At 51.0% G+C, this 12,774-nt stretch overlaps 1 protein-coding gene across 1 annotated transcript in view; it reads right to left on the bottom strand.

Annotated features, from left to right (window-relative positions):
• The window catches only part of LOC123767125 (ficolin-2), a 285,815-nt gene that overhangs the window by 7,403 nt on the left and 265,638 nt on the right, over positions 1 to 12,774 (bottom strand). Inside the window, exons 2-3 of the mRNA XM_069304859.1 lie at positions 11,243 to 11,384; positions 600 to 705 (exon numbers count right to left, since the gene is read on the bottom strand). Of these exons, the coding sequence (XP_069160960.1) occupies positions 600 to 705; positions 11,243 to 11,384 (248 nt within the window). The remainder of the gene's footprint in view (positions 1 to 599; positions 706 to 11,242; positions 11,385 to 12,774) is intronic.

Below are 12,774 nucleotides of genomic sequence, written 5' to 3'. Positions count from 1 at the left end.
CACAGCCTCCTACTGTTATTGTCGTCAGTGACAGTCAGTACTGCCTTCCCCACTACTTCTGAACACTTCCGAACCATTTGCTCCCCCTCACCTGCCTGCTAACACCCTGACCCGCCTGCCAGCACCCTGACCCGCCTGCCAGCACCCCCTCACCCGCCTGCTAGCACCCCCTCACCCGCCTGCTAGCACCCCTCACCCGCCTGCCAGCACCCCTCACTCGCCTGCCAGCACCCCCTCACCCGCCTGCCAGCACCCCCTCACCCGCCTGCCAGCACCCCCTCACCCGCCTGCTAGCACCCCTCACCCGCCTGCTAGCACCCCTCACCCGCCTGCCAGCACCCCTCACCCGCCTGCCAGCACCCCTCACCCGCCTGCCAGCACCTCACCCACCTGCCAGCACCCCTCACCCGCCTGCCAGCACCCCCTCACCCGCCTGCCAGCACCCCCTCACCCGCCTGCCAGCACCCCCTCACCCGCCTGCTAGCACCCCTCACCCGCCTGCTAGCACCCCTCACCCGCCTGCTAGCACCCCTCACCCGCCTGCCAGCACCCCTCACCCGCCTGCTAGCACCCCTCACCCGCCTGCCAGCACCCCTCACCTGAACTCTTTCCACTCGGCCCAAGCAGAGTTGTTTTTCCAGTCGGTGATGTTGACACGAAGTTCATGGTCTCTGAGCCTGGTCATCACGTGGAGGGCGTCCAGACCTGCAAGACACCGTGTTTTAGTACACTGTAGTGTGTGGCACTCTGCCCTCGCTATAGCGTGTTGTAAGCAAGGCTTATCAAGTGTATAAACATTCATACTCTATATACAGAACACAAATTTATAATTTTATAATTAATTGTGTCAGGGAAACAAAGCCAGAGTGTATTCCTGAGTTTACCTGAAAGCACCTAACACTAGTGGCCTCGACGAGGACAGGAAGCTGGCGGCTTGTCGAAGGTTTCCCCATTTGCCTCTATCTTTTCCAGTTGTACTTTAAGAGAGTTTTGGCATTTACGGCCTCGGCGGGTAGGTGGTTCCATGGATTTATAGCCCTATGGATGAAAAAGTATCTCCTGTTCTCAGGTGACTTGTTGAGCTTGAAACCGTTTCTCCTTGTGTTACATCTGACCATTTGGAAGAAATTTTCCGGATCAATATCTTCCAAATTGTTTAGCATTTTAAAACTTTCGATGAGATCCGCCCTGTCATGCCTGGTTTGTAGTGTTGTTAGCCCTGTGGCCCTAAACCGTTCCAGGTACGCGAGTTGACTTGGTTCTGGAATTATTTGTTTTGCCCGGTGTTGCACTTTCTCTAGAGCAGGAATGTCCTCCTGAAGTTGTGGTCTCCATGCTTGGTATACAGTAATCCTCACCAGGGCGCACCAGAGAGTTATACAACTGAATCACTACCTTCTTTTCCTTAGAAGTCGAAGATAAGCTTCATTACTCCAAGTGTTTGGTTAGCTTTGTTCAATGCTGGAGTTATTCATACACATTAGGCTTAAATCGAGGCCCTCCACCCCCCGGGTGAACTGGTTCCTGTCGACTAAGGTGCAACCCACATCACTTCTGAGGAAGGGAATGTTCAAGCAGTCTCCGTGGCGCAGTGGTAAGACACTCGCCTGGCGTTTCGCAAGCGCCTTGCCTTGGGTTCGAATCCTGGCCGGGGAGGATTGACCGGGCGCCAATCCTTAACTGTAGCCTCTGTTCACCCAGCAGTGAATGGGTACCTGGTTGTTAAACGATTCGGCGGGGTCGTATTCCGGGGAAATTAGGGTTAAGGATCTTGCCCGAAACGCTACGCGTAATAGTGGCTTTACAAGAATGTAAAAACTCTTGTATGTAAGAGAAAGCGCCAAGCCATTACGACAATATAGCACTGGGAAGGGGTCAGGATAAGGATTTGGGATGAGACGGGAGAAAGTAATGGTGCCCAACCACTTGGACGGTCGGGGATTGAACGCCGTCCTACATGAAGTGAGACCGTCGCTCTACCGTCCACCTCAAGTGGTTGGGCTCACTTCTGAGGAGTTAAAGATGAATAATAAGAAGGAAACTATACAGGTGTCGGTAAGATCACAGCCATTCAATCGGGGACCAGACAATGGGGAAGGGTGCGCTCAACAGATGGCGTCGACATCGTGAGGCAGACAGGCAGACAGGCAGACAGACAGACAGACAGACACACAGACACACACACAGACCCCGGCACCGCTGGGTGTCCCATCTTATGTTCTGGTAACACCAAAGCGGAAAGTAATAACACAGAGGGAAAACTAAATATATGCAGGTGTGGCAGACTATGTGGGGAGCGTCCCAGGTAATTTATGCAAATTCCATATGCGTGTGGAATGCCAGAGCGGCGGCCACAGTCCCGCACCCCGCCGCCACAGTCATTCCTCCAGCTCCCGGCAAAGGGGCCACCACCTTCATCAACCATTTACGCATCTACTTACGAAACCTGTACATCTTTCAACAATCAAGGTGGGTTTATATACATTAAACAGTTTACAAGTTTGAAAACCTCACCACCCAAAGTTATTATTGACCTTCTGAGTTCCTAAACTGTTTACTGATAGTCGCCATGATTCCGGAAAGAGGTTCAGGTTTATGAAAATGTGTTTTTTTTTTTGAGATATATACAAGAGTTGTTACATTCTTGTACAGCCACTAGTACGCGTAGCGTTTCGGGCAAGTCCCTGGAATACGATCCCCGCCGCGAAGAAACTTTTTTTTTTCATCCAAGTATACATTTTACTGTTGCGTTAAACAGAGGCTACAGTTAAGGAATTGCGCCCAGTAAATCCTCCCCGGCCAGGATACGAACCCATGACAAAGCGCTCGCGGAACGCCAGGCGAGTGTCTTACCACTACACCACGGAGACTATAGACTATGGTTAGGTAAATGACGAGCGAATGCTGGCCCTGGCTTTGAGATGGTCGCAACCATGTAGAGAGTTGAAGATGCTGGAGGCAAGAGAAGATGGGTGGCTGTGTCAGGAGAGGTGCAGTGAACTAGCACACAACTGATACTAACGACCGGGTGAAAAGATTAGAGTGGAAGAGGCTGTGGAACATGACACGCACAGTATGAAGCATCAGCTCAAACGTTTCACGCAACCACGTTAACTTCTGGTGATGAATTAAATATTTTATTATTTTAATATAACAAGTGCCAGCGTTATCTGTCTGACCAAAGACCATCCTCACTCCTCTCCCCTTAGACAGCATCCAGCCTTCTCCATAGACACCATCTGACCCCCCCTACCCATCCATGGACTCCTCCCAACCCCTTTTCCCTCCATGGGTACTCCCCCCCTCCATGGACACCAACTGACCCCTCTCCCCCTCCAAGGACACGCAACCTCAATTGATTGGGTCGGCGGCTCCTGGGTCTCAGCCCCGGGTCCAGACTCGTGGAATTCAATATTTATAAAGAAATGCAAAGTGCCAGTAGCACAGGCACTCGGTATAGTGTGGAGGAAGAGCTTGGACACGGGGAGATACCAGATGCGCTTAAATCAGCAGCCGCACGCGCGTGCACACACACCCACACACTTGGCACAGGAGCGGGGCTGTGTGTAAGTCCACTACGGGCTCACCATAGCCCGTGCTACTTGGAACTTCTTGTTCCGAGTAGCTGAATCTAAAAACAACAACAATAGCTCCTCTACACAAGGCAGGGCGCAAAGCATTGGTTAAAAATTACAGACCCGTTGCACTAACGTCCCACATAATAAAGTATTTGACAGTGATCAGGAGCCAGGTCACCAGTTTCATGGAGACCAATGACCTCCACAACCCAGACCAACATGGATTAAGAGCGGGAAACTCGCAGCTACTTGATCGCTATGACAAAGTCACTGATGCAATAAACGAAAACCAGAATGCAGATGTGGTATACACGGACTTTGCAAAGGCATTTGATAAATGCGACCACAGTGTGATAGCCCACAAAATGAAGTTAATAGGAATAACAGGTAAAGTAGGACGATGGATATTAAATTTTCTGTCAAACAGAACGCAAAGGAGGAAGTGGACTGTGATGGCGGGATATTGGCTCAAGCCAGCGGGGCGTAGCAGTTCTGTTCAGCAAGCCAGACTGGATGGATGGGCCAGTGGAAGCCATGGGTACATCAGCAGTGGAGCTGACCACATCAGCTGGTCGACATGTCCTGGGTTCTAGCCCTCCACACCCCCCTTGTAGCAGTGTGGACCTCTTGGTGGATTACGCCCGCGTGAGCTGCAATCTGAGTGTTAGGAGTCACTAACATTTAGCCAGTAAATATATGTATATTTATATATATATATATATATATATATATATATATATATATATATATATATATATATATATATATATATATATATATATATATATATATATATATATATACTGTATATATATTATATAAATAAATATATAAGTAAGAGAGAGAGAGAGAGAGAGAGAGAGAGAGAGAGAGAGAGAGAGAGAGAGAGAGGGGGGGGGGGGGGTTCTCTGGAGACAGGAAGGATTCAGGTATTAAAAGGTGACCAGCGGACATACTCTGATACATATTAAGATACTGAAACTTACCCAGTTACAACATGGCCAAGTGCCTCACTTGGCCATCCTGGGATGGCCAAACTTTACCCATAGTCCAGCCTTCATAAACCTCCAATATGGTTTCACCCAACTCTGCATGTTTGCCCATCTTGGGTTGAATATCAACGCACGTGCCTCTCCCAGTGTACCGCACGTGCCTCTCCCAGTGTACCTCACGTGCCTCTCCCAGTGTACCTCACGTGCCTCTCCCAGTGTACCTCACGTGCCTCTCCCAGTGTACCGCACGACACTCCCAGTGTACCCCACAACACTCCCAGTGTAACCCCACGACACTCCCAGTGTACCCCACAACACTCCCAGTGTACCCCACGACACTCCCAGTGTACCCCACGACACTCCCAGTGTACCCCACAACACTCCCAGTGTACCCCACAACACTCCCAGTGTACCCCACGACACTCCCAGTGTACCCCACGACACTCCCAGTGTACCCCACGACACTCCCAGTGTACCCCACAACACTCCCAGTGTAACCCACAACACTCCCAGTGTACCCACAACACTCCCAGTGTACCCACAACACTCCCAGTGTACCCACAACACTCCCAGTGTACCCACGACACTCCCAGTGTACCCCACGACACTCCCAGTGTACCCCACAACACTCACAGTGTACCCACAACACTCCCAGTGTACCCACAACACTCCCAGTGTACCCACAACACTCCCAGTGTACCCCACGACACTCCCAGTGTACCCACAACACTCCCAGTGTACCCACAACACTCCCAGTGTACCCCACGACACTCCCAGTGTACCCCACAACACTCACAGTGTACCCACAACACTCCCAGTGTACCCACAACACTCCCAGTGTACCCACAACACTCCCAGTGTACCCCACGACACTCCCAGTGTACCCCACAACACTCACAGTGTAACCCACGACACTCACAGTGTACCCCACGACACTCCCAGTGTACCCCACGACACTCCCAGTGTACCCCACAACACTCACAGTGTACCCCACAACACTCACAGTGTACCCCACGACACTCACAGTGTACCCCACGACACTCCCAGTGTACCCCACAACACTCCCAGTGTACCCACAACACTCCCAGTGTACCCCACGACACTCCCAGTGTACCCCACAACACTCCCAGTGTACCCCACAACACTCACAGTGTACCCCACGACACTCCCAGTGTACCCCACGACACTCCCAGTGTACCCCACAACACTCCCAGTGTACCCCACAACACTCCCAGTGTACCCACAACACTCCCAGTGTAACCCCACAACACTCCCAGTGTACCCACAACACTCCCAGTGTACCCACAACACTCCCAGTGTACCCACAACACTCCCAGTGTACCCACAACACTCCCAGTGTAACCCCACAACACTCCCAGTGTACCCCACGACACTCCCAGTGTACCCCACAACACTCCCAGTGTACCCCACAACACTCCCAGTGTACCCACAACACTCCCAGTGTACCCCACAACACTCCCAGTGTACCCACGACACTCCCAGTGTACCCCACAACACTCCCAGTGTACCCACAACACTCCCAGTGTACCCACAACACTCACAGTGTACCCACAACACTCCCAGTGTACCCCACAACACTCCCAGTGTACCCACAACACTCCCAGTGTACCCCACAACACTCCCAGTGTACCCACAACACTCCCAGTGTACCCCACGACACTCCCAGTGTACCCCACAACACTCACAGTGTACCCACAACACTCACAGTGTAACCCACGACACTCCCAGTGTACCCCACGACACACCCAGTGTACCCCACAACACTCCCAGTGTACCCCACAACACTCCCAGTGTAACCCACAACACTCCCAGTGTACCCCACGACACACCCAGTGTACCCCACAACACTCCCAGTGTACCCCACGACACACCCAGTGTACCCCACAACACTCCCAGTGTACCCCACGACACACCCAGTGTACCCCACAACACTCCCAGTGTACCCCACAACACTCCCAGTGTACCCCACGACACTCCCAGTGTAACCCCACGACACTCCCAGTGTACCCCACAACACTCCCAGTGTACCCCACAACACTCCCAGTGTACCCCACGACACTCCCAGTGTACCCCACGACACTCCCAGTGTACCCCACGACACTCCCAGTGTAACCCCACAACACTCCCAGTGTACCCCACGACACTCCCAGTGTACCCCACAACACTCCCAGTGTACCCCACGACACTCACAGTGTACCCCACAACACTCCCAGTGTACCCCACGACACTCCCAGTGTAACCCCACGACACTCCCAGTGTACCCCACAACACTCCCAGTGTACCCCACAACACTCCCAGTGTACCCCACAACACTCACAGTGTACCCCACAACACTCACAGTGTACCCCACGACACTCACAGTGTACCCCACGACACTCCCAGTGTACCCCACGACACTCACAGTGTACCCCACAACACTCCCAGTGTACCCACAACACTCCCAGTGTACCCCACAACACTCCCAGTGTACCCACAACACTCCCAGTGTACCCCACAACACTCCCAGTGTACCCCACAACACTCCCAGTGTACCCACAACACCCCCAGTGTACCCCACGACACTCCCAGTGTACCCCACGACACTCCCAGTGTACCCCACGACACTCACAGTGTACCCCACAACACTCCCAGTGTACCCCACAACACTCCCAGTGTACCCCACGACACTCACAGTGTACCCCACGACACTCACAGTGTACCCCACAACACTCCCAGTGTACCCCACAACACTCCCAGTGTACCCCACGACACTCACAGTGTACCCCACAACACTCCCAGTGTACCCCACAACACTCCCAGTGTACCCCACGACACTCACAGTGTACCCCACGACACTCACAGTGTACCCCACAACACTCCCAGTGTACCCCACAACACTCCCAGTGTACCCCACGACACTCCCAGTGTACCCCACGACACTCACAGTGTACCCCACGACACTCACAGTGTACCCCACGACACTCACAGTGTACCCCACAACACTCCCAGTGTACCCCACGACACTCCCAGTGTACCCCACGACACTCCCAGTGTACCACACAACACTCCCAGTGTACCACACAACACTCCCAGTGTACCCCACAACACTCCCAGTGTAACCCCACAACACTCCCAGTGTACCACACAACACTCCCAGTGTACCCCACAACACTCCCAGTGTAACCCCACAACACTCCCAGTGTACCCCCACGACACTCCCAGTGTACCCCACAACACTCCCAGTGTACCACACAACACTCCCAGTGTACCCCACAACACTCCCAGTGTACCCCACAACACTCCCAGTGTACCCCACGACACTCACAGTGTACCCCACGACACTCACAGTGTACCCCACGACACTCACAGTGTACCCCACGACACTCACAGTGTACCCCACGACACTCCCAGTGTACCCCACAACACTCACAGTGTACCCCACAACACTCACAGTGTACCCCACAACACTCCCAGTGTACCCCACAACACTCCCAGTGTACCCCACAACACTCCCAGTGTACCCCACGACACTCACAGTGTACCCACAACACTCCCAGTGTACCCCACGACACTCACAGTGTACCCCACGACACTCACAGTGTACCCCACGACACTCACAGTGTACCCCACGACACTCACAGTGTACCCCACGACACTCACAGTGTACCCCACGACACTCACAGTGTACCCCACGACACTCACAGTGTACCCCACGACACTCACAGTGTACCCCACGACACTCACAGTGTACCCCACGACACTCACAGTGTACCCCACGACACTCCCAGTGTACCACACTTGTGCCCAAGATACGCGTGAAGGAGAACATGCGGGACACCAGCCATCATAGCTTCGTTGTCATGCTTGCAACACCCCCCCCCTCCTCCCCCTGTCTTCCCAGGGCCCCGGGCGAGACGCGCAGGTAAAATAATTTAGAACATAAGAATTGAGGAAACCGCAGTAGGCTCATACGACAGCTGAGGAGGCTACTTAGGCCTACTTAAACTTATTCACATACCTGACTTACGCTTGAAATAAGTGACTAAGTCTTATTATATATGTGACTTGGTAACCTGTTCCACAGTGTAAATTTTATTGCAATGAGCATCTTGGATTGCCTGCCCCGTACCCGTCCAGGATGAGTCCTCTCTCTCACTCCTCGCTTCATGGTACCTCTCTTACTCCTCGCCTCATGGTACCTCTCTCACTCCTCGCCTCATGGTACCTCTCTCACCACTACAAGCATACCATTAGAGCCGTACATAAGATGGGGAGCGAACCTGCGCTTCACAAAGTTTTACAACCGCTGCTGTCAAGACGGTACGAGATGCGCCGTAAGTGTCACGGGTTGCCTTGCTTGCTAGGTTCTTCATGCAGGTCGGCGTTCAATCCCTGACCGCCCAAGTAGTTGGGCACTATTCCTTCCCTCTCGTCCCATCCCAAATCCTTATCCTGACCACTTCCAAGGGCTATATAGTCGTAATGGCTTGCCGCTTTTCCCCCCCTGATAATGCCCTTCCCAGGTGAAAGATTTGGCTTTTCGTGGTTACTGAAGAGTCAGACTTGAGCCCGAGTATGTCAGCTTCATCACTGACTATTGGGTTTTTGTCACAACTTACCAGCCTGTCTGAGGTGCAAGTAATTATCAATAGAAGGCACCAAGTCTGAAGTACAATATCATACTGTCTTATTGCCATCATTTCCTGTGCTGTCTCAGCCGTTAAGATGATCTGCCGTCGCCTTCCTCCCAAGTAAATATGGTCATTAAGTCTCTTGGCACTTTTCTATTTCCTGTTGTTCATATGTAAAGGCATGAGTTCAGGCGTCAGCGTGGACCTTAGCTTCAGGAAGGTGGTGTAGTGACTCGTTAAAACAGCCATTCCACAACAGAGGGCCGAGTACACAGCCTTTTTTTTAAGCTGGGACCAATTGATGGGCATTCACATTCTGTTCCATTAAGGGGGTCGGGGGAGAGAGGCCGGTTCATCCCACAGTGTCAGTTCTGGTTACCAAGAATGGCCACTAGATGTTCAGATTAGTTGTCCAAGTTTCAGCGTTCAAGCAAGCTCGGTTTCTCGCCCATTTCAAGTTTGAGAATAGGTTGACCAAGAGAGTCGTGGTTGAGAAGCTGGTCTCCCCGTGCTGGGTAGTCGTGGGTGAGCAGCCCGTCCTCCTCAGGTTTTCTCAATGTCAAGAAACCGTCGTATTAAAGTTTCTTGGTTAGTGTCTCCTAACCTACCAGAGGACCCAAAACAGAAAACGGGACAGTTGTTCTAACATCACATATAATAGTTTTTGAAAGAATGATTAGGAATCAAATCTCCAGTTTTATGAAGAATAATGAACGCCACAATCCAAGTCGACACGAATTTATAGCGGGAAGATCTCGTCTTTCGCAACAGCTCGACACTAACAAAATCACAGTAAATCTAATCATAATCTAAATCTGTGTAAACACTATGCAAATAAAGGGACCTGGCCTATGGAACTCGCTCCCTAGCAAATTAAAAAGCTGTCAAACCTACGCCTTATTAGAAAGTAAAACCAAAAAGTACCTAATTTCATCTTCATAGTTTCCTACCTAGTGCCTTAAACTCGCACTGTATCTTGTGCTATCCACTCCCCTAATATATGTGCCTAAGCCATTCAACTTCACCATTGCAATCATTACTATCATCTTATATCATGGTTGTTATATCGAACTCATATTTTACTACATTATACCTAGAAATAATCTTTAAATTATGCTACAATGCATCAGTTGATATTCTTCGAATTTTCTATAATGTACCTACTAATCTTCGGCCAATTTCCCTACAATGTACCTGTTAATGTACCAATGTACCGGGCGTGGGTGAGAGGCTGGTCACCCAACGCTAAAAATGATGTTGACCAGACCACACACTAGAAGGTGAAGGGACGACGACGTTTCGGTCCGTCCTGGACCATTCTCAATCGACTGTGTCGCTAAAATCAAGTCGCTAAAAAAATGATATTACAAGTGAATGAAATTCTACTCTCATTTCCCGTAGAGTTGTAAGCAGGACAGTAAGAGAATGAAATGTGTTAGTATTATTGTTGCTCCATTTTCTCTCTCTCTCTCTGTCTCTCTGTCTCTCTCTCTCTCTCTCTCTCTCCCTCCCTCGTGCACTTACTCATCTCCTCATAATGCGAGCACAATGTGCCAGTGTAGCTACTGATCACACGACTAATCTGTCGAATGGGGGATGTTTTAGACATTCGACTTTAGAATGGTCCAGGACGGACCGAAACGTCGTCGTCCCTCCAACTTCTAGTGTGTGGTCTGGTCAACATGTTTTGGACTCACTTGGTTACCTCGGGACTATCCATACAGTCCGGCGAAGCGGCATCAATGCACATGTTCCCCCATGTATTAATACAAACAAAAAATTTAAGGGGCCGTCTTGCTGAAATTCAAAGTATTAACGTCGGCGTTTATCTTTTTGGGGTAACTGAAAATATAATTTATAGTCTACATTATCTTATACATTCTAAAAAGTGTTTAAACTTCATGTATTTATAAAATACATCTTTCTAAAATAATGATTTCGTTTTCTTCAATAGAAGCAGAACGTCAATTGGTTTATTCATCAAAATGTAGCACCTCTCTCCTGCAGCACCTCGCTCCGGGGGACATTACAGAAGACTCACCGATCCAGAACTCGGAAGAGGGATCACCGAAGCTCATCTTGTAGTCGGCCCAGTTCTTGTCGAAGTCGAGCTGGGGGTTGAGCTCCATTCTGGAGAGCAACACCGTCCATCCGCCACCATTGGTCGTCTGGTCACACCACACCTGCAACAACAACAACCATTACACTCTCATTTCAAGGAATGGTGCCCAACCACTTGGATGGTCGGGGGATTGAACGCCGACCTGCATGAAGCGAGACCGTCGTGGTTGGGGAATAACCATACTGAAATATTATGCAGAAAATATAACATGTATAATATTCAGTAACACTGAAATATTATACAGGAAAGAGAATATTATGTTAGGTCCGGGGTGACAACACCAGCAGAACGTCAGGTCCGGGGTGACAACACCAGCAGAACGTCAGGTCCGGGGTGACAACACCAGCAGAACGTCAGGTCCGGGGTGACAACACCAGCAGAACGTCAGGTCCGGGGTGACAACACCAGCAGAACGTCAGGTCCGGGGTGACAACACCAGCAGAACGTCAGGTCCGGGGTGACAACACCAGCAGAACGTCAGGTCCGGGGTGAACACCTTCTGGAACTATGGACCAGTAATCGGGGTTTTTATGCATGATCCTTCTTTGTAGTATCCGACCCCCAAGTCTGTAGTACGCTTTCAAAATTTCGCTATATAATGCAATGAATAAATAAGGGGGGGGGGATGGACAGAACATTATTCCCTTCACCAATGTATTTACCTTAACCGATAAAATATATTCAAAAAGTATTTCTACACTTATTTACAGTGGTGTCTCACTCAGGACACCAGAAGTGCTCACATGCACTGTTCACCAACCCCAGCGTGTCCACCACTCAGTACCTTGTCAACTCGTACTGGGAAACACTGGCGAGTTCACCTTTTACGTGGGCCAGCCCACCGACACAGTATCACGAGGTGCCTACACCCCCACCATCACTTTCCGGCCACTCGCCAGCAGAGGACCTCAGCCACACGCTGATCGGGGTCACAAAACAACCATTACAGGGGTAGCGAAGCCCTGGCAGAAGTCTCTAGCGACCGGCTAGCAGCACTTCATAACAAGCACCTCACTGTCGTCCGTTACTCTAAGCCAATCCCGGGGTACGCCGATCTCTTCCAACACTACGTAATCAGCAGCGGCTTATTTAGTCGTCTTCCAGGACCAAGTAGAGAGAACGTGGACTGCCCAAGGTAATCTGCCATCTTCAGTACGACGGCCTCCATACATCACCTCTGTGGACATGAAACGTCATCAGTTAACAGGACGGTAGACTGGGGAAACCAGGAGGTAACACTCACTGGGGAGTTGACATTATGCTCGTAGCACAACCTAGGTGGCGCTGATCTTGATCCCCCCACCTCACCAGAGGTCATCCACGTCGACCGCACATTCTGATGAAGGCAGGAAACCAGAGCCATTTGTCCGCTGTAGGGAGAAGGTCGGCCGAGCGGACAGCACGCGGGACTTGTGATCCTGTGGTCCTGGGTTCGATCCCAGGCGCCGGCG

This window comes from Procambarus clarkii, chromosome 53 (genome assembly GCF_040958095.1).
Source record: "Procambarus clarkii isolate CNS0578487 chromosome 53, FALCON_Pclarkii_2.0, whole genome shotgun sequence".
Lineage (NCBI taxonomy): Eukaryota > Metazoa > Arthropoda > Malacostraca > Decapoda > Cambaridae > Procambarus > Procambarus clarkii.
The sequence above is the reverse complement of the archived record's forward strand: the minus strand, read 5'-3'. Positions and strand labels throughout refer to the sequence as shown.